General features: G+C 36.9%; 2 protein-coding genes across 7 annotated transcripts in view; one reads left to right on the top strand and one right to left on the bottom strand.

Annotated features, from left to right (window-relative positions):
- The window catches only part of INTS12 (integrator complex subunit 12), a 60302-nt gene that overhangs the window by 35019 nt on the left and 2029 nt on the right, over nucleotides 1-23254 (top strand). For 2 of the 6 annotated variants that reach the window (XM_035030226.1, XM_035030225.1), the window contains exons 8-9: nucleotides 9452-10402; nucleotides 21367-21488. The gene's annotated coding sequence lies outside the window, so the exon portion shown is untranslated. Of the gene's footprint in view, nucleotides 1-9451; nucleotides 12588-15052; nucleotides 15167-21335; nucleotides 21489-23254 lie in introns of those variants that run through there. The other 4 variants (XM_035030227.1, XM_035030231.1, XM_035030228.1 and 1 more) reach the window with 4 other exon arrangements.
- The window catches only part of ARHGEF38 (Rho guanine nucleotide exchange factor 38), a 130321-nt gene continuing 111482 nt past the window's right edge, over nucleotides 4416-23254 (bottom strand). Inside the window, exons 10-15 of the mRNA XM_035030132.1 lie at nucleotides 22819-22941; nucleotides 19016-19327; nucleotides 16653-16796; nucleotides 15652-15850; nucleotides 15242-15501; nucleotides 4416-5040 (exon numbers count right to left, since the gene is read on the bottom strand). Of these exons, the coding sequence (XP_034886023.1) occupies nucleotides 4855-5040; nucleotides 15242-15501; nucleotides 15652-15850; nucleotides 16653-16796; nucleotides 19016-19327; nucleotides 22819-22941 (1224 nt within the window). The 3' untranslated portion in view covers nucleotides 4416-4854. The remainder of the gene's footprint in view (nucleotides 5041-15241; nucleotides 15502-15651; nucleotides 15851-16652; nucleotides 16797-19015; nucleotides 19328-22818; nucleotides 22942-23254) is intronic.

Raw genomic sequence — 23254 nt, 5'->3', positions numbered from 1 at the left:
AAAAGACCAAAAACAACCCATAAAATCATCATTATTTGTTTATAGTTCAGGGCCAGTTTGGACTAAACTGGACAAAATGATCTGATACAAACTCAGCTCAAGAACTAACAGTTCATGTGACCTCAGTACCTACAAGAAATTAAAGCAGTAACGCACAATTTGCACATTGCCACTTGAAGTGGAAAATTTTATCCCATCCTAGAACATATGTCCTGGACAGAGTTGAGAAGAGAAGCAACTTTTAATTTCTATGGTACTTGAGAGAAGTTAGAAGACTTTTTAGGAATCTGTACATATGAAAGTATGCATCCATCTAGTAATGTATATAATTCAGTTTGGTATTTTATACAGGTACTTTTGTATTAGAGTTTATCTTCAGGTAGATCTTAGACCTTGATTTTTCCATACTTACATGAACTACAAAGCTTTTTAACTGAACATGTGATGAAAGTAGTATTAATAGTATTTATCATTTATTTTGTTATGCATAGGTTTTTTTTCCCCCAATAGAATGTAAGTTGTATGAGGGCAGGGAATTGTTTGATTTGCACACCATTGTATTCCCACTGCAGCTCTCAATAAACATGATGCCAATGAATGAATAGACAGATAAGTAGGTGAGCCAAGGTAGGCTTTTAGGACTGTAAGCTCAAATCCTACTTTAGTAGAAATTTGGCCAGTATCACCTTTTGCATATTGTGCTTTCTGTTGGATTTTAGTGATTAAAAAACAAAACAAAACAAAAAACCCAACACTAAAAGAACACTGACTTAAAGTCAGAAGACCTGCTTTTGAATCCCAGTCTCTCCATGTATGAGCTATGTGATCTTTGGTTTCCTCCTCTATAAAACATAGATGATAATTAATGAGATAAAAATGGAAGGCATCTGATATTCTAAGGTTAGGTTTCCGATTCTGATGCTTAACAAGGATGTGGTAGTACTGTTTATTAGTAACTGAGATTATAAATTATATTGTGATGATCATAGGTTATATAGAAAATGTATCCTTTTATAAAAACTATATTGCAGTAATTATAAAAATTATATAAGCAATTAGAAAAAGCCATAAATACATTTACATACCATAGTATTGTTTTCTTTTAAAGTAAGATAAACTTTACTAAGAATACACCCCCTGGATTTTTGAACAAGAACATCTCATTCCAGTATATGCTGAAGTGTGACTTGTTTTCCTAAAAAACTGAAGCAAATCTTGCCTGTATTGAGAGCATAATATGGGGAAAACAGTAGCTGCCCTACAGAGGCTCAACTGGAATTCTAGTAGTCCTGGAGTGAAGATGCATTATATTGGATGATTTTGTAGATCACAGATAATTTAATGACTGAGTTTTTACATATATTATTTAGTGTGTATAGGAAGAGGGTGGTAACAGAAAAAGTTAGACTTTAAAAATAGTAACATTCTATAAATTGAAGCATTTCCCCAGAGAATGTAAAGTCTAGTGTCCTTCCAGTCAATGAAATTTAATTATTTCATCAACTGTAATGTAAATTTATATGTCTAATTAGGCTTGAATGTTGTGAGGGCTAGACGTATTAAGTATTGGAATACGTTGAGTACCTTAAGAAGCCAGTTATGACAAATAGGATTTCAATAAAGTAGTTTTCTTGCCATCTTAGAATATAAATATTTCATCTCTATTCACATGGCTCTGAGAGGGTTTTGCAATAGACAAAAATCTAAGAAGCTTATGGGAAAAGTGAAGAGTTTTCAATTTCATGTTTCAGTAATAAAAACACTAATATTTGTAAATCATCTGAACTATTCATCACAAATAGTGACAGGCACTTATGAGCCATCTCTAAAAGTCCAAATTTTATTTTAGGCAAAATATGGACTATATCAGCACTTAGAGTATTTCATGCAATGCTGCATTTGTATGATTAACAATGTATATTATATCTCTTCTGAACAGCTCAATCTTCATAGAATTATTTTATACTAATGAATACTAAAAGAATATTTTTCTAAAATACAAAGAATGTTCAGATAGTAGCTTTGTGACTTTTTCACATGATTTAAGTACCCATGGTAATTTTATATTACTGAATTTTTTATAATTTTCAAACAGTATTATATATAATATTAGGTTAGAGCATCTGTGTTTAAAAATAAATACTAAATAAAATGTGTACATATACTTGTTTATTTGTTTTACAAAGAAAAACAGCCACAAAAATTTCTCCTTCATTTTTGGCAAAAATACTCATTTCAGAGAATTCTATACTGTACAATAACATTTAAATTTTAAAATATAAAGAAATAATTTTTTCTTAATGTCTTAATTATAATGATGTCACCAATAATTTTATCTTTTTAAACTTCTTAAAGACTTACAAACATCCTAATTATCTTTGAATTTTATTTCCCCTGGGCCCAACAAAATAATGTCTGACCTCCAAATTATAATTACTTGATTTTAAACAACATACTAAGAAAATGAAGGTATTGCATAATGTTTAAAAAAAAAATAAAGCCTAAGTGGCATATGAAATGTAGGTGTATTTTTAAAATGGCAACAACATAGTTTTATAGTAATGTATGTTCATCACAATAGTGAGGGGCTGCAGTAGGTGGCTTCATTACAATACTTGCTCAGCTGCCAACTGCAGCTATGACTTTACTGGTGTGGTTTCTAAAAAGGTCAGACAGGAAGCATCAATCCTAGGACCACACAAGTAGACGAAGCTTCTCATATACATCTGGTCACTTATTTCAGCCAGGAAAGTAGGTATGTACTACTTATACAATTTTTCATTTTGCGGGGAGCATTAGGTCATGGTTAATTTAAATTTACAAAATATATACTGTTATATATGTAACAGTATTATATACATGTATACAGTAATATATAGTATATAATATATAGTATATTACAGTAATATATAATTATAGTAATATATACTAAATATAAAATAAATTATATTTAATATATATATAATTTCCCCACTAGTTTGTTGGGCATATTCATAATTACCACAAGTTGCAAGTTTAGATTTCCTTTTGCTTTACCCTAAGCAAACTGGAATTTCATCATTGGGTACAAGGCACTCTTTAAAAGACATAAAAAATCCCTGTATATCCAAAAAAGAGAATCCTCTTTTGGTATCCAAACTCAAAACGAGAAAATGTTATGCAAAAACAACTTCCCATTAGAACCTTATAAAATCATCTTTAGTTTAAATATTTCAGGAACAACATTATTAAATGCAAATTTTTTGTCATGTAGATGTCTTATGAATTTCTAGGGTTGTACATGTCATATACATACATTAAACAGCCATCTGAAAAGCACTCTTCATTTTGTTATTTGTATTCCTCAGTAATATATGTAAGAATATACATTATAGAGATGAAATCTCTCAAAGTAACAATCAAATCTTACAATCTCATGTCATATTAGCAGGTTCTATGTGAGCAATGTAAGTCCACATTATTTTGGTTTTTAAAGGAAACCACTAAGTCAAATTTAATCTTTTTACTGTTTAAAGAAGCATCTACAGGTCAATAAAATGTCTTGGCAAAATATGCCTGACATCTTAGGGGACGGTTTTGAGCTATTCCCAAATTAAAGCTCAGTATCCCAGGACATTGTGTTTCAGCAAATGTTATCCTTAATGCCTGCCTTGTCTAAGTACAAATCAGCAACTAAAAATATTTACATCTTGGCTCAGTACATGGAACACACATTCCCCATTCATTATCCAAATGATTGAGTGATCCAAAAATATTTCCTCATTCAAGTAACATTAGCGATCCTGCAGGATCATTTTTAAGCAATTATACTTTAAAAAATGTTTAAACAAAAAAATAAAAATAATAAACCTAGATACTTCATTTTCTCTAGACTAACATCATCAAGTTCTTGTAGCCCTTGATTTTGAAAAACTTCTCAATACTTAAATACAGACCTGAGAGAAAAATGGTCATTGTTTGTATCACTAGGTGCTTTGCTGATAGCAAATGTATACTTTCCTGGAGGGTTAGTACAGCATAGTGGTTAAGAGTATGCACCCCAGAACCATACCTAGGTTTGAGTCCAGCCCAATCACTTACTGGCAGTGTGACTTCGGCTGAATTACTTCACCTCTCTGGGCCACAGTTTCATCATAATGTTGTGAGTATCAAATAAATTACCACATATAAAGCACTTAGAAGAATTTCTGGCATGTAGTATGCATTCAGTAAATGTTAGATATTATGTTATTCAGGTTTTTTTTCATTCAAAACTTATATTAAAGAGATATTCCACATCAAAAACTTCTAGTTGGCTGTTAATTCCTATTCTTATGTGTTTTTAGTATACTCCCTGGTTTATGCATATATATGTATATCATCTATATGATATACATATATATGTATAAACCATATAATGAATATGATTATATGTATGTGAATATATATGTGCACACATAAGCAAAAGAGAGAATAAGAGAAACAGAAAAAAACGTATTTGAGGCAAAATATGTAATAAAGTAAATGGAAAAAATCTTATCCTTAGGTCCAACTTTTCATGTTGATAACACGTTTACCCTTTCAAAGATCTCCACTTTTAAGTAGTTGATTGTTGGAGCTTGAGCGGTCTGTTTTTTGAGCTTGAGCTATTTGTTTTGCTGTTTCTGTTTGTTCAAAGTGTTTCCCTCAACATGTATTCTTCAAAATACATTTTGAAATAATCTTGTTAGGAAGCACAGTCTTCCTTAAAACTTGATACAGAATCAGTTCCATATAGTTTGGAGGTTTCTTGACTTCTAGACCAACATTTTGTAATGTAAGTTTTATGAGGTAGTCAATAACTTGCCAGAAAACAAAAGTCAAGGGCTTCTTTTCTTAAGCATAAGTCATCTTGCCAAGGTAGTTAGCTGGCACATATCCTTTCTGCCCCTGAGCTTCAGCTAACCACCACTCTTTATTGCCACTTAGGTCACAAAATCGGAGTATGTGGACTCTTTGATATTCCTGAAGGCTGAGTTCATGGTCACTTCGTGCTTGAAAGGCATGAACTGCATAGAAAATCTAGACAAAGAAGCAAATGACATTATTGGAAGCAGAACTTAAATATTTAGACAAACATAATAAAGATATCCAAGCTTTTAGAAAGAATGCTAGTTTTCATTTTTTTCAAAGTCACATTCCCCAGTTCTTTCTGTTGGATTTATTTTGCTAAAACATGACCCAGATGAGAATACAGTTCAATAGGCATTCTTATTGTTCTGGGGGGAGGAGTCTAAACTGCCCATGCTTGAAGGCAATCTGGCAGTTTCTATTAAAAGATTATTTTTTATTTATTTTTTTTGTCCATAAGCTCCACACACAATGTGGTGCTTGAACTCAAGACCCTGAGATCAAGAGTTGCATGCTCTACTGACTGAGCCAGCCAGGCGCCCCTAAAAGACTTTAAAATGTTAATTTTTTATTTGTTTGTTTTTATTCAGTAATAGCTCTTTAAGAATCTCTCCTTCAGGGGCTCCTGTGTGGCTCAGTTGGTTAGGTGTCTGCCTTCGGCGCAGGTCATGATCCCAGGACCCTGGGATGGAGCCCCACGTCAGGTTCTCTGCTCAGCGGGGAGCCTGCTTCTCCCTCTTCCCCCTGTTCATGCTCTCTCTCACTATCTCTCTCTCTATCAAATAAATAAAATCTTAAAAAAAATGTAAAAATCTCTCCTACAGAAATAGAAACATTCGCAGATTTTTACTTACTAATATTACCACACTATCCATTCACAAGGTGAAAAGTGAGAGGGAAATGGGAATAACCCTAAGTGTTCAGTAAGAGAAGAATAATTAAATCTATTCTAGACCTTTACAGTAAGGAAATTTGTAGCCATTAAAAATGCTGTTTTTTGAGACTAATAGCATGGGCAAATGCTTATGATGAAATAGTAAGCCCCCCCCAAAAAAGATATCAAATCAGATGTACAATATAAGTCTAATAGTGTTAGTTTCTTTGAATGGTAGAATTAGAGATGATTTTCTTTTTTTTTTTCATTTTTTTTTAAGATTTTTTTTTTTTTTTATTCATGAGAGACAGAGTGAGAGAGAAAGGCAGAGGGAGAAGCAGGCTCCCAAGGAGCAGGGAGCCCGATGCGGGACTCGATCCCCGGACCCTGAGATCATGACCTGAGTCGAAGGCAGACGCTTAACCATCTGAGCCACCCAGGCGCCCAGATTTTCCTTTTTACTTCTTATTTTTTAAACCTTTATAATGACAATACATTAAATTTATAATTTTTAAATTATTTTAAGTGGCCTAGAAGAAATTAATAAAACATGCTTCAGTCAGAAGATTTTTTCTCTAACCTCAAAAGAATACTTCAGAATATTAGGTGCGTAAGAAGCCCCTAAGTGTTTAGTCCCTCTTCCACTAAAATCCTTAAGACTGATAACAGAAATGTTTAGTTATATCATAAAATTAAGCAATTGACTAACATTTTATTCATTTATTCATTTAATCAAAATTTATTAAGTACCTGTCAAGTGCCAGATATTATATTATCAAAGAACTTACAACCCAACTAGGGAGAAAATGTGTCCCCAAAAGGTGTATACACACACACACACACACACACACACACCAAAAAACACCCTACACACATAAGTGATACATGTGAGCTGGTTTTTGAAAGAGGTAACCCTGTATGGGTCACAAAGTTGATAAAGGGGGTGGATATGTCATATTCCAGGGTATATAGAATGCAAACAGTATATGGGAAAGGCAAGCAGATTAACTTTCTCAAAATTGAAGGTCAATGTTAAAAGGAAATGATAAGAAATAAGATGACTTCACTGAGCAAGAAAAGAGACTGGGGAAAGTGGGGAGGGCACTATATAGTTAAAGTTGTTCTGTAGATGTTGAACTGTTATTTAACTTTAGATGAAATTTTGATATCACTGATTTTATATCATCTCAACAACTCTGGCATGAGCTCCACCTCAAAGAGGAGCATTTATGAGGTGCCTGGTTGACTTAGTCAATAGAGCATGGGACTCTTGATCTCAGGGTTATGAGTTCAAGCCCCAGGTTAGGTGTAAAGCTTACCTGAAAAAAAAAAAAAAGAGGAACATTTAAACTTTTCTCCACTGACCACATGGTGGTACACAGTAGAAATTCAGATATATGTTAATTTGACTTAAAAGTATGGCTGAAAGTCTTGGATATCACAGAAGAACATACAAGAGATAACCTTGCATCATACAAGATACACACAAGACATATTGTTGGGCATGGATTATTTTGTAATTTAAAAATTTAAGAAGAGGGGTGCCTGAGTGGCTCAGTCAGTTAAGCATCTGCCTTTGGCTCAGGTCATTTTCTCAAGGTCCTGGGATCGAGCCCCGCATCAGGCTCTCTGCTTGACAGGAGTCTGCTTGAGGATTCTCTCTCTCCCTCTGCCCCTACCTCTCACTCATGCGCTCTCTCTCTCTCAAATAAATAAATAAAATCTTCAAAATTTTAAAAAAATAAGAAGGAAGAAAACAAAAAGGAAGGTGCTATAAATTCTTGAGCAATGGGGTGGCAGCATCTTTTCTATGCTCGTGACAGTTTACATGTCCAATGTGCTTTATCCTCAACAACTCTGTGAGTTGTGACTTGGAAAAGTAACATGCTTTAGTCATATAGTTCATGCTGCTAGGACTATATCTTCTAACTCCAAATCCTGTGCTTGGTCCATTTCTCATACTACTTTAGGAAGCAAACTCTTGTTCTAGAAAGGTTGTGCAGAGTATATTCTTGTGGAAAGGGACTGAGGTCTCTAATATGTTGCTGCTGATCTTTCTGCTGTTGATTAGAAAATGAAGACATTGATTAGATTCACAAGAGCAGAATGGAGGATTTGGTGGGCAAAAGCTTTCAGGAATAAAATGCGCCATAATACAGTTTCTGATTATCTGTAAGAGCTCATGTTAGGAGTTACTAGCCAACTTTTATAATTTTAATACACAACATATATGCATTGCCAACACAGCTATAGATTGTTTAGTAGGTTGAGTTATATATGATTCCTAAATATTTGTGGTGCTTTTTCACTTCAGCACATATTCTCTCAAAGGGAAATAAAATCTTCACTTAAATCTATTTGGTATGAGGAGTGCTGGGTGGCTCAGTTGGTTAAGCGAAATCCGACTCTTGATTTCGGCTCAGGTCATGACCTCAGTGTCATGGGATTGAGCTCCGTAGCTGGTTCCATGCTAAGCAGGGAATCTGCTGGAGGTTCTCTCTCTCCCTCTCCCTGCCCCTCCTCCAACTCATGCTCACTCTCCCCCACCTCCCTGCCCCGGGCAAATAAATAAGTCTTTTAAAAAATCTATTTGGTATGAAATTACAGCAGAGCGTATATTTTAAACACTAAATATAAATTCTCATGAAATTGTAAATTTAAAGGAGAAAATTATATACTTTAAATACTTTAAGTGATCATGGCCCAAAATTAATGTAGGATGAGCATATTTCAGTTTTATATGTTTATGCCTCCCATTTAACATAAGATAGATACTCAAAATGGAACTAAGTCCACTTTTAAAGAGACAGCAGTTGATAACATTAGACCACAAGTTGGAAGTTTTTAGGCTGTTATACATAAAAGCTGAAGAATTTCTCATTTTTTGGAATACTTTAATTGTTCTAGGCTGTATCTTTCTGACCTTCAATGTTAATGTTTTGGTCCAGATACATTAATTAAATGTTATTAATTTAAGCCATAAACATCTGATCCTTCTCCCTTTTTCCTCAGCATTTATTAAAATATATTTTATTCATTGCTTCTTTGCACTCTGTAAAGCTCTGGCTCGTTTTATGTACAACAGTCCGTGAATACAACCCAGTTCTCTATGGCATTAACTTTTTTTAAATAACACTCTGTATTGTATTATTGACTCCTACTCAGTTTATTACCCACTGTTTATAACCACCAGATCTCTCCCTGTAGTAACATTGCCAGTTCAGTATTCCCTTATTCTATATTTGTGCACTTAATTATTCCTCCCTTAGTGAGCCACACTAGCTGTCTTCACTGAATCTCATTTTATCGATTTCATCCCAGTTCTTCAATTAACCACAAAAATAATAATATATTTTAATCTTCCCTTCTAAAACTAAAAATTTAGCTATAAAACCTGTATTTACCATATTATATCATATGTAGTTCAGAAAGCCAAGATAGTTATATTGCATGAAAAATGAGCAAGCTTTCACATTATTCAGTGATCAATTATGTTTTGTTACAAGTAATTTTTATAAAGAAATTATTTTATTTATTTATTTTTTTTTTCCTCCTCATAAAGAAATGATTTTAAATAAAGGTAAGAAGAAATCACCCAACTGCCATTAATATCTTGCTTTTCTTCCCTTTTTTCCTCCCTTCCTTTCTTCCTTCCCTTGTTCCTTCTCTTCTTCCTTTTTTTCCTTCTACCTACCTACCTACCTGAAGTGGCAATAAACATAGAATTATAGTATATACAATTTTTGCAGCCTGCTTTTTACTTTAAAATATATTTGACAATCTTTTCATGTCGATAAATAGCTCTCTAAAGCATCATTTTAATGATACTTAAATACATTATGTTACAGCCTGATGGCTTTTGAAGCACTTTCTAAACAATGACATATTTGACACGTGGCATTACCATCAAAAGTAGTTGAAACATGTGAAGATGAAGGACCAGACAGTGAATTTAGGATTAGTGCCAAAACAACTTTTCAGAAGTTTGTAATTCAAAAATTATGTCCTCCGTATTATTTATGTGAAAAAAAAAGGAAACAGCACTGATTCTCAGACATTGAACTTTCCTCTAAAATTGGGTTTAGCCATTATTAAACCTGGTCCACTTTGAGAAGTGCTGAAGATTGCATCACATTAGTCCTATACCTTGCTTACCAAGCAAGGCATCTTAGATACTGTGGTAGGTAGAACTCTAAGATGGGCACTGCCTGTTGAACATGTCCTACATAATAAGGTCCCTAATACACTGACCTTGAGTCAGTCAAAGATTATGCTTAGTGTGCCTGACATAAGCAGGTTGTCCTTTAAGAGAGAGTTCAGGCCATTTCTGAGGGAGAAATTTAAAAACAGAGAGATGCTCATCTGCTGGCTTTTAAGAAGCAAACAGCCATGTTGTGAACTGCAGACATAGCCACATGGCAGGCATCTGAGCGCAGCCTACAGTTAGTGAAAGTGGTCCTTGGCTGATGGCCAGCAAGAAAACGGAGGCCTCGGTCCTACTAGACCAAGAACTGAGCTTTGCCAACAACCACAGGCTTGGAAGAGAACTCAAGAGTTTCAGAAAGGAACACAGCCCAGCAAGCATCTGGATTGCAGTGATGTGACATGCCAAGCAGAGCACCCAGCTAAGCTGTGCCTGGACTTCTGAACATGGAAATGGTGAGATAATACATTTATGTTGTTTTAAGCCACTTAGTTTGTGATAATTTGTTATGCGGCAGTGAAAACTAATACAAATCATGTCATTACTCTTTGGTGGGCAAAAGGGGAGAATACATTAGAATAGGAAGGCATATCTGTTTGCTTTTTTTAATATTTTTTGATAGATCATAAAGTAGTGAGTAAAGAAATTACTAAGTCCTTTAGTATAAATAAGTACTTCCATGTTGCAAATATCCATTACCTCCTCCCCATTATTCTACAAGGGGCTCTGGATTATCATTTAGGGAGCTTCTAAAACATTCAGAGAAAGTCCATGCTTTCTATGAAGGATGTGCATGGAGGAATCTGAATGGATTGGTACGTAGGCACCAAATAGTAGAGTGACCATACCTCCCAGTAATACCTGTCAGAGTTAATCTCATCCAGTAAACATTCTCTTTCATTAACAAAAGTGTCCCATTATAGATAATAAGTTATATTTTCACCTGGCCCATAAGACTTCTGATCCACTAGAACCATTCTAGAAAATGCAGGAGGCTCTTAATCCAACATTTTTTTTTTTCCTTGAGTGGATGGGAGAATGGATAAGCAAGTTAAGCCTCTAGAGGAGTGGTTTCTAAACCTATTTAAATATAATTTCCCTTTGAAAATCTGTTGAAAGCTATGGACTTCTTTTAGCATTGTTATGCACATAAGCACAAAATTTCCAACATATTTGAAGGGATTTATAGATCCTTCCAAAGCCCATTCATAGATCCCTTTTATTCTTGGAGTCCACATTAAAAATTCAGCTTCAGTATAAAAATCACAGAGCCACTAGTCTGAAGTCAGTCTGAACTTGCCTATTTAAGACTGATTTTTAGGACCCCAGTGATGCCTCCTGAATATCAGGTATAGGTCAAGGCTACCCATCTACCTTCTTGTCAGGGTCCACTAGAACCATCAATAAAAGTAGATTACAGCCTACAACACCAATGGCAATATGCTATTTCAATTCCGGAAGAAAGCAAAAAAAAAAAAAAAAAAAAAAATGTGTTACTGCCACAGTAGGATAGGGAAGAAATGGTGACTCAAAGTGTCATCCAGTTAAATCAATACAGGTTTGAGTTGATGTTCCTGATGATAAAATCAAGACCAGAAGTCTAAATAGCCACACAGAAGATTGCTTTGTAGGTTACCTCAAATGTGCATATTAAAATATACAATGTATTCTCACTGTTCACAAAAAAAGATACAATTTACTCCCACTTTTCAGTCACCTTATAGGGACTTCTATAATGCATTCATTGTTCAATTAGATTGTCACACCACAAGTGTGGGGGTTAACCATTTTCTTCTCCGCACTTTGTAGGAGTCAACAGAATGAAAACACCAGCCCTCTGATAAGGATTAGGAGGATCATATAAGGTTTTCCTTCTGTTTCCAAGGGCTGAACAGTAGTTGCATAATTGGAAAAGTCTGAAAACCACTAGCCCATGTACCTCTATTGACTGGGATTAAGACATTAAGGGAAATAGTCCTATGTGGTCTTTTCTTCCCTCTTGTACTGGGGTTTCTAACAGGTGCATTGTCTTCAACTCATAGTAAATTTACTTGGACAGACTTTGTCCATACACAGGAGAGACCTGCAATTTTCAATTATTTTAACACAGGAAAATATTCAGGGATCCTACATGGCCACTGATCCAAGCTGCATTTTCTAATCCAGTTTTGTTAGCAATAACGCTTATATGTATGTCCCTGACACCAGGGTCTATTTTGAATTGGTTCCAAACTCAGAGGAAAAGAACAAATAGCACTCTGTGAAGAGATACTATCAATATACTTTGTTTTGAGCAAAAGAAAATTATCTCATTTTTTTCCCCTCTCTTGGTAATGGATACTTCTAATGGACCTAATTCACATGAAACATATTGATAGGATTACTCAAAGAGAATTACTTTGCAGTAGCTGCTGTTAGGAAATAGACTACAAATCCCATGCCAAAAGAGCCTCAGTGCGGCACTTACTCCAAAAATCTCTGTAGAGTCAATAGTAACTAGAGCTCAACATCAAGCCAGCTTTAGGGTATCTTGACAAATTTGGTCCTCAAATTTCTGTCCTTCTAGGTTTTTGGGATAAGTCAAAGTCTGCCAGGATATTTAATACCAACTATAGATTTTACTGATAAAATTTCATTAATCTATTGGCTTTACAATATAATTTTGTTTTCTAGAAACTTGAATAAACTAAGAGAGTGAACAAGTAATAGAAAAACGGTGTTTTGAAACTTCAAGACAGAAGAGTAATAGAAGCATATAGTAATGTCCGGATGAGTTAAGAATCGGTCATGACTGGGAGAAATTATTTTTACAAATTATATCTGATAAAGAACTTGCATCCAAAGTATTCAAAGAACTCTTACAATTGGATAATAAGAAGGAAAATGACCCAATTTGTAAAATGGGCAAATATTTGAATAGACATTTCACCAGAGAAAATGCAGGGATGGTCAATAAGTACATGAAAGATACTCAACAGCGTTAGTCAAATGCAAATTAAAACCCCAATGAGATACTACTTTGCACCCACTAGAGTGACTATCATCATAATAAAAAAGACAATAAGGTGAGGATGTGGAGAAACTGCAATCCACAACCCCATGCATTGCTGGTGGGTATGTAAAATGGTGCAGTCACTTTGAAAAACAGTCTGGCAGTTTCTTTAAAAAAGTCAAACACAAATTCACCATATCAACAAGCAATTCTACTTCTAGGTATCTATTCAAAAGAAATGAAATCCTCACAAAGACTTGTACCTAAATGTTTATAGCAGCATTATTCATAATAGAAATTACCTGAAATGTCTATCAACTGGTGAATGGATAAACAAAATTTGCTATATCCATAGAATGAAATACTATTAGGTGATAAAAAGCAACAAAGTACATATATATACCACAACATGGATGACTCGCAAAACCATTATGCTAAGTGAAAGAAGCCAGCTGCAAAGCACTACATATTGTATGATTCCATTAATACAAAATATACAAAAAAGTCAAATATATGGAGAAAGAAAGTAAATTAGTAATTTCCTGAGGCTGGGCTGGGAAAGAGAACAGACTGCAAATGACTACAGAGAATTTTGGTGGGGGGGCGGTGAAAGGAATGTTCTAAAATTGGATTGGGGTGATAGTTGAACAGCTCTGTAAATATACTAAAAGTCATTGAATTATACACTTAAAATGGATGAGTTTTATGGCATGTAAGTAAGTCCTTAATAAAGATCTTTCTTAAAAAAAGAATTCATCATGAATTGGGCAACAACCAATGTATCATTGACGAAAGAAACTAAATAGAGATAAACTATTTTTGAAGGGCAGTATGGCAGTGTCTATCAAGACTTTAGATATATGTACCCTTTGACCCTCCAATATTTTTAGGAATTTGTCCCACATATGTACTCATATAAGTGCACAAAAGTCGATGAACAAGGTATCTTGCCTGAAATAATTTGAAATTTTAAAATCCCCCCAAATATTCTAAATGTCTTTTATTAGGGTAATAGTTACATAAATTATGATATAGCCACAAAATAAATTATTATTCAGAATTTTTTAGGGAATAAGGTACATATTTAGGTACCGTTGTGTCTAAGATACATTGTTAAGTAGGAAAAAAAAAAGCAAATTATGTAACATATACACATTCCCACTGGTATAAATAAAAGTATTTGTACATGCACAGAGAATGTCTGAAAAGATAAACCCTAATATTGTCTCTGAAGGGTAGGGTTTGGCTAGAAGGGAATAAAGACCTTTACTTTTAATTTATGTATATCTTTACACCATTTTAACTTTTCACAAATAACATGTATTAGCCTTATAAAAAGCAAATGTAAATTAATTAGTAAAAGCCACTAACGGGGGCACCTGAGTGGCTCAGTCGTTAAGCGTCTGCCTTCGGCTCAGGTCATGATCCCAGGGTCCTGGGATCGAGGCCCACATCGGGCTCCCTGCTCGGCGGGAGGCCTGCTTCTCCCTCTCCTACTCCCCCTGCTTGTATTCCTGCTCTCGCTATCTCTCTCTCTGTCAAATAAATAAATAAAATGTTAAAAAAAAAAAAAAGCCACTAACGAAAAAAGCACGTTAAAAAAGAGAAGCAGTTAGTTGGTCACCACTTGAGGATTGACAGTTAAATATACTGAAACTTTCTGAGGGTAGTAAAAAGGAACCCTACATTATAGCTAACTTATTGTGTGAGTGATCCCCATATCTCTGCATGGGTGCAGCACAAGAAAGGTAGTCCTTAAGGGCGTCAGTAGGTCGTACATGGCACTATACGAGAGATTAAAAATGGCCAATTATATAGATCGCTCAATGAAGATACCGCTCTTACAGGAATCATGGACAGTTTTCCACCTGCTCCTTATGGTGGCAATCTGTTCAGTATTGAACTGTTTTTCTCTGATGGAGGAGTATAAAAAGACGGTCTTTGCTTCACTCCAAGTACATGACAGCAGGGTAGTAATAGTGACAACTACTATTTACGGAGTGTCTACTCTGGGCTGGGTACTTTACACATACACATACACATTTTCCCTAATCCTCGCATCAAGCGTGCAACGTAGCAGTTATGGTCCTCTTTCCCTCATTTGACAAAACAGGCTCAGAGAATGAAATTCCTTGCAAGAAGGGGCACAGAGAGTAAGTGTTCATAGAGCGAGGTCTCCTTGCTGTCAAAGCTGACACTCTTCTACCAAGTCTCCCAGCAAGATAGAACGCTATTTATTAGAGAGAACATCTTTGATGATTTGAACAGCCAAGCAGCGTCACATCAAGGTTCAAATGCTCACCTGCTCATCTGCCTCTTGAGAGCCGTGACCGTCAGCGCCGTTTGTTTCGAACTTCCCATATGTACCACTAAGAGATGAGCTGCTGTCACTTATGCTACTTTCCGGGGTGCCTGTGACACTGTCACTAGCTGGCCGTGAGGACACAAAGAGGCTGATGTTATCAAAACCGTCATCACCGAACCTGTTCTCAGCGTCCACCTTCTGTGCTTTTGCTGGACTGTACGGTTTTAAGAAGGAGGAATACACATACCCTTTTATAACTGGATAAGAACAAAAAAGAAAGAAGAAACAAGGTCATCTGTATGTACCCTCACTAAACATTTGTGTTTAGAGAAGCACAGAGAGGCCCCTGGGAAAATCTCAACTTGAAAAGAGGTGGTAGTTCAGTGCATTTCATGCAAAAAACTTACTTCCTGTGTCAACAAGCCACCTGCTTGTACTCCCCAGTGGATCCTTCTGTTCCACCACAGCCACCAACTCCCCTTCCAGAAGATTGATGTCATATTCTTGGGTAGCATTGCACTTGCGCTTCGCTTGGTAGAGTTCTTCTTTACTGTACGTGGATAGAAGTTCCGAGCGGTGAATGTCAGTTTGACGGGGCACTTCCGGCTGGGAGAAGTAAGGAGAAATTTGCATTTAGATAGATGTGTAATAAAATTTTCACTAAGCCAGCAAAGATTTCTTCTTTGGAGATTTTTTTAAAATGTTGAAGCCGTATTGATTTGGGATTATTTCAATGTTGAAGCGTTGATGGAGTTATTATTGTGAAGCATCCAGCTGAGTTATGTGGTGAAAAATTCTCTAGTTAGCACATGAGGGCAGTGTTGCAGGGAAGAAAATTCAACTGAGTTTAAGAAGGCAGAGGTTCTAACCCCTCTTCGATGGAACAATTTTTAATTTTTGCCATCCTGTAGACAATCCCTTGCGTACCAAGCACTTGATAAGTAATATTTAATTAAGTAAATTGTACGTGTGCATGTCTTTTTCTGGGAAATATTATCAGTAAATTAGGCAGGAGGCAGGGTCTAGGCCCCCTCCCAGCTCTGCCTCTAGTGACTTTGAGAAAGCCACTTCATCTCTGGAGTCTGGGATTCCTTATCTAAAAAAATGAAACAGTTGAACTACTATGATTTTGCTCTATAAAATTCTATTCATTCATCCAACAGATTTATATCTGTTGTCAGGCACCATCTTAACAGCTTGGAATATATCACATACAAAACAGGTAAAAATCTATGACCTTACAGAACTCATAGTATAGAAGGAAGAAATAGACAAGAAATCCTACATATAATAGGTTGGTAAATTACAGGATATTAGAATGAGATAAGTGACTTAGAAAATAATAGATACTGTGATTTGAATAAGGAAAAGAAGTGAGAGTTATTGTCAGGAATGCTACCAAACTCACCAGAATTTGCACAGTCTTCTTCTTTTCAAAACTAAGCTTCCTCTCAATAAAGGTGGTACTGCTGTCCTTTACAAAATTAAGATTTTGAACCTCTTCTAGTACTTGATTCTGAATTTCAGAGATTCTTGAGGCCAACAGTGGAACCTATAGGTAGAAATGATATGGCATTGTTCTCAAACAACTATTTAACCATATTAGATATTAAATTTAGTAGAGTTGTGTCAAACAGAGAAAGTGTAAGATAGCTCCACAGAAAAAAATTAGGGCAATGTTAGAACTTTTGGATAAAAATGGTCTAATTTGCTGTCTCCAGAAATATCACTAAAAACGATAGGGATAATTGTTTTTAAAGGCTCAAGCCTAGAGGTGCCTGGGTGGCTCAGTCAGTTAAGTGTCTGCCTTTGGCTCAGGTCATGGTCTCGGGATCCTGGACTCGAGCCCCACGTCAGACTCCCTGCTCAGTGGAGGAGTCTGCTTCTCCCTCTTCCTCTGCTCCCTCCTGGCCCCTGCTCATTCTCTCTCTCTCTCAAATAAATAAATCTTTAAAAAAATAATAAAGTTTCAAACCTAAATAAAAGAATAGAAGAGAAATAAAAAGCAATGGAATTTTGGAAGAAGGGCTCAGGACTCAATGGCAGTAGGGTCCTCCAAAGTGGTAGGGTGGGATAGTGGGAAGGAGAAAGAACCTACAACGAGAAGCATTGGTTAAGAGCCTGTGCTGGTTTTAAAACAAATCAGCAAATTCTTTGACATGCCTCTCATAAAGAGGTGGAGTCCATGACCTCTCTCCTCAAAAGTGCGTGGGTTTTGAAAATTGCCTCCATGAGTAGAATGTGGAAATGAACAGAAAAACAGAAGTAATGCTATCTGACCTTCAAGATTAGGCTAAAAGAGACCATGTGGTTTCTGCTGGTTTCTCTTGGGACACTCACTCTGAGACTTGGAAGAAGTCCAGTTGCACTGTGGCCAGCATATCAAAAAACCTTGTTGAAAGATTGGGTGGGGGGCCTCGTCCTCAACTATTGGAGTCTTCTATCATCATCCTATCTCCCACCCCAGACATGGGCTTGAGGAGGTCTTTGAGATGGCTCTAGCCCCAGCTATTATGAGACTGCAACCTCACAGAGACAATGAGAATGACTACCCTGAGCCCAGGGAACCTCCAGAACCATGGAAGACAATAGTAATAAATGACCATTGGTTGCTACATGCTGATATAATTTGTTATAACCACGCAGTTATAGACAACTGGAATCATCCAAATATCCATCAGTAGGAACAGGTTGATACACAAAACCATGCAAACTGTATGATTCCATTTTTATGAGATACAAACCAGGCATAACAGTCTATGGTAACACATCAATGCATCCCCAGGAGGTTAAAAAGCAAATTGCAGGATGGTGTTGTAATATCCCAGTTTTCTATAGGAAAAATATATACATATTTGCATTTACTTCTAATGGCATGAAGAAACCCTAAATGGATAAACTAGTAACAATGGGGGTGGGGGTAGGGGATGGGTGGTTAGGGAACAGGAGTCTGTGTGAGACTGCTTATACATTTTTATGTAGTTTTGCTTTGAATCATGTAAATGTAGCACCTGATTTTTCAACTTAATTTATTCAAAGGGTAAGTTAAAAGTTAATTAAATACACAGTAAAAAATAAAGTCAGGACAATTAATTCCCCTCCAAATGTTGTCCATTAAATATCTAACCAGCTGAGTAAGAACTAATTGAAATGAAGGGCAAAGAAACCACACTGATTTTTTAAGTTGATATTAGCTTGTAAATATCATTCTTCTTCTTCAGGAAAATAGTCATAAAATCATATCCTAATGGAAAGCTAGATTACACACACGTGCACACACACACGCATACACACACACCCCCTAGACTTTTTTTACATAGAGGAAAACAAAAGCAAAAAAAAACTGGTTTGACAGTTATCCTGTTGCTGTCATTACATGGAGATGGCCTTTTTTTTGGATCCACGTCTTAATAGTCATGGTCAGCACTGAAGAACTGTTGAATAGGAAGAGATTACAAAACACAAATTGATAAGCTTCAGCAACGCATCAAGCAGGTGGAGCTAAAAGGTGTTTGGCATTTGAAAAGATACCTCCAAGAAGACCTAAGGTGTGCAAGGCACAATAAACCTGAACTAGGAAACTTTCCTATGGAGAAAAGAGAAAGAAATTTAAAAACTGTGACTGGCTTCAGTTAAATACCACCCCCCCACCCACGCCACATGCACACACGCACTGCACACGTGCACACCATGAACAGGGCCATTGCACATGGCTGCAGTTTCTAGCAGATCCTGCTGGCCTGGCTAGCCAGGTGCTGGCACAGAGCTTACCGGCGCCACCGTGGAATAAACCTGCCGAGCTGCAAGTGTCAGGTCCCTGAGGAGAGCTGTGAAACTGCACAGACAGTTCCACAGAATCTTCCGAGCAGCCTGGTTGAACACCTGGAGCTCCTCCACGAGTTGGGCATTGAGGGCCTCGTACTCCTTTTTGGCCAAGTCTGACTCATCTCCTGCTGCCCGCGGTAGGTAGCTGTTGCAGTCCAGCAGTTTGTCATAGCGTTTCTGGATGAGCTTCTGAGGCCCTGTGAATAAGGACAGCAGGGCCGACAGGGGCATCAGGACGAGCCTCTGCAAATGGGCTGCCTGCCGAAAGAGAAAAGCAATCCTGTGACAGAGTAAGGAGCAACCACAGGTACTACGCTACCTCCTCCCTGCAGGAGCTCAGAGGAGGACAGGAAAGTATATAGCCAAGTTAAGAGGCCATGGGGCACCTGGGTGGTCAGATGGTTAAGCATCTGCCTTTGGCTCAGGTCATGGTCTCTGGGTCCTGGGATCCAGCCCCCCAGTAAAGCTCCCCCCCACCGTGGTCAAGTACCATATCTTGGGCTCCCATCTCAGCGAGAAGTCTGCTTCTCACTCACCCTCCCCCCTCTCCTCGTGCTCTCTCTCTCTCTCTCAAATGAATAAATAAAATCTTAAAATGAGAGAGAGAGAGGATGTGATCTTTTTTTGTCTAAACCTGCTCCAAGACTTAAAACAGGGACTCTAGACTCTAACACTGAATGTAAAGAGTGAGCAAGAAGAGGAATACAAAAGTTAAAGCCTGCACACCCAAAATGCACTCCATGTTTCTCTCTAAAGCTATTGGTTTTGTCATTGGGGTCATCTCCTTCAACACTTTCCCCTTCCCCTCTTTTCTAATCCCGGAGCCCAGCGGAGTTACTCCAGCACAGGGGTGGGAGGCAAACTCCAGTTTTTGACCACTAAGACTGTGCAAATGACTCACCATATCATTCCCTTCCTTTGCTGACAATAAAAGGAAGGTAGTCTTAGAAGACACTGTATCCTATTCCTCCCACATCTGCCCAATTCCCTGGCTACCCTGATGTCTCATTTTGGGTAGACGAACTTTTTACCATATACAGATTAGTACCTCCTTATTTTTTTTAAAGATTTTATTTATTTATTTGACAGAGAGAGACACAGCGAGAGAGGGAACACAAGCAGAAGGAGTGGGAGAGGGAGAAGCAGGCTTCCCGCTGAGCGGGGAACCCGATGCGGGGCTCGATCCCAGGACCCCGGGATCATGACCTGAGCCGAAGGCAGACATTTAATGACTGAGCCACCCAGGCACCCCTAAGTACCTCCTTATTATAGGTATTTTGCTCCTATGATAGAAAAGACAACAGAGTCATTGCTTTCTCTTTAAATACATTGAAAGATTAAGCTGATGCTGGTTCTGTTTCTTAAATTGTTACATTTTAGGGTTAGTCATTTTGAGTCACTGAAAATGAACTTCATATTAACCCCCAACCCCATGCCAGCACCTAAGCATCCTAGATTTACTTTCTTCTCTTTCTCTTTCCTCCCCCTCTCTTCTGAAGTGCACTAGTATCCTACGTTTCCTGACTGCCGACTTTACGCTTTATCGTTTATTCATGGGTTACATGATTGTTACAGCAGTTTAGAAGCAGGTTTCTCTTTTGTACCCTGAAAGATGTCCTAGGGGATCAGCATCTGAGCAGCAGCTTTTATTAATTAAACAGCCTCTGGTAACTTTGTCTGAACTCATGGGAAATCTACAAGAGAGGGGAAACCAATCTCTTACTGGCATTAGCAGTAGACTACACAGATTAAATTTGATGTCTATCTTCTAAAATAATCAATATATACCTGCAGACTGTTTAATGAGTCCTTTGACTAAGCAAAGAATCTGTTTACTGTTCTGATAAATTACTATATTGTAACTTGACTGGATTCTACAGGTAATTACAATATTACAACATAATTACTATCTACATATATGTATAGTATATACGTATATATATATATATATATATGTCTGCGGTCACAGGATATGTATCCTGTGACCGCAGACATAAACTGATTCCAATTCACCTGGGCATAGGAATTACGATTGGAACAAATAAGAATCAGATTTTCTTTTAATATTTTTTCCTATTCAAAACATATAGGCAAGTACTTTTCAAGGTAGGTAAGTATCTTTCAAAGTTAGATAAAAACACTGCTCTGCCTTTAGATAGATTTTTGAATTCTTATGAACATTTAATTTTTAAAAAGTTTAATATACTTTATTCATAAGTAAAAAGTTACTTTTATATTGATCATTGTGATAATTATTTTAATTTAGCTTAATTTATCATCTTGTGGTTTCATGCAAGGAGGAGAAGAATACAGCTCTTCTTCCATCAAATTCTGGACATGCTTGCTGAGGAGAAGCTGTATACCATGCTCTTACGTGGTGCTCAATAAATACTTATCGACTTAATACATTGGAATTAAGGTAAAGAGCAAACCCTTAAGGACTTTTCTAAAATGTGCTGTCTGTAATTAAGCCCAGAAGTGTATAAAGAACTAGCCACACTGTTTCCATTTAACATCCATCATAAAAACTTCTCTCTCTCTCTCTTGCTCTCTCACTCTCATTTATCTGATCGATCATTTTAGTTCAGATGTAATCCTGACTTGCCATTCCCCAGTGCCACGAAATAAGATGCTTCCAAGTGTTTTCTACTGGGGGGGTGGGGCTGCATCAATTTCTAGGATTTGGAAATATGTGGGGCTATTCACTGGATGTCATGACTTGAGATTGGGGGGACATTAATGAGATTTAGAGCCTGGTACACCAGGAGTGCTAAGCATCCTCCAACACAAGGGCCTCTCAATGAAGAACTGTCTGACCCAAAATGCCAATAATGCCAATACAAAACTGCCTCTTTCAAGGACCTTCAAGATGATGAAGGAGTCTATTATGGCTTCTCTATAACATACTACTATGATATAATAATACCTATGGAACACAAGATACTAAATTAAAATTAGTACTACTCAAACTAATTTACCAGCCAAATATTTCTAGGCTCAAGCAGGTTTTTAGGATTCCCAAGCTATGTTTTATAATTCTGTATATTTTACAGAACTCATAGAAAACAAACTCAGAGGTAAAAGCCCTTTCTCAATAAGAAGGCTTTACTTTCCAGTATATAGTGTGTTAATAAAAGTCACGTCTTCAGAGAGTATCTTCGCTCCTCCTGTAAGGACTCTGGACTTTTCCAGAGACTCCTTTAGGAAAATCACAGCTTGCCAACTTAATAAATCCGTCATCTATCACATGCAGACTTAAACTAAATGTTGATTTTAAAAGCTACACACAGACGCCTGGGTGGCTCAGTCGGTTGGTTAAGCGTCTGCCTTCAGTTCAGATCATGATCCCAGGGCCCTGGGATCGAGTCCTGCATTGGGCTCCTTGCTCAGCTGGGAGCCTACTTCTCCCTCTGCCTGCCGCATCCCCCTGCTTGTGCTCTCCTTCTCTGTCAAATAAATAAATAAAATCTTAAAAAAATAAATAAATAAAGGTTGCACAGATATTGACTACTCCTAGAAACTCAGTCTGGGACCCTCTTAAATTTGGATCATAATGAAAAATCTTCACTAACTCACTTTAAAATAGTTAATAATGAAAAAAAAACAAACCCCTCCTGTTTAAATCTACTGATTTTGACATTCGTATTTGCTTTAGTGCCTGTTTTATTTCTAACTCCAGAAAAATAAATAAAAAGCAGCTTTCCTCTTAAGCCCACTTTCTAATTTATCTGTGAATATAAATAACTTACAAAGTCGCCACAGGGATTCAGGGCATTCCTTGGGGCCTCCGAATAGCTCGTCTCCTCCTTGTCTTTGTTGCACGAGATCTCCTGGAGCTCCATGACACTCCGCAGCGCTAAGGGCATGGCATCCTGAAACCCAGGGACAAAGTCACAAAATGGGCCAAGTTCTGAAGTTCTGTACAATTAAATATATCCCAAGTGTGTACTTCATCATCATAGCCCTCCGTTACCACGGAGAGATAAAAGGAAAAAAAGGAAGTAAAAAAAAGTCATGAATACTCTGTACAATGGGGTTACGTGTAACAATTTCTTTTCTTATTTCCCCCTGTCACTTTCTCCTACTGCTCTGTACGACACCTTCTTTATTAAGTGGACTACATCCTAAGGTCCCTCATTGGCCATTCTTCAGCATTCAGGTCTTATTGAACCCCTTATTTTAGAA

The sequence above is a fragment of the Mirounga leonina genome, unplaced genomic scaffold (assembly GCF_011800145.1).
Source record: "Mirounga leonina isolate KUSES-001 unplaced genomic scaffold, KU_Mleo_1.0 Mir_357, whole genome shotgun sequence".
Classification (NCBI taxonomy): Eukaryota; Metazoa; Chordata; class Mammalia; order Carnivora; family Phocidae; genus Mirounga; species Mirounga leonina.
The sequence above is the reverse complement of the archived record's forward strand: the minus strand, read 5'-3'. Positions and strand labels throughout refer to the sequence as shown.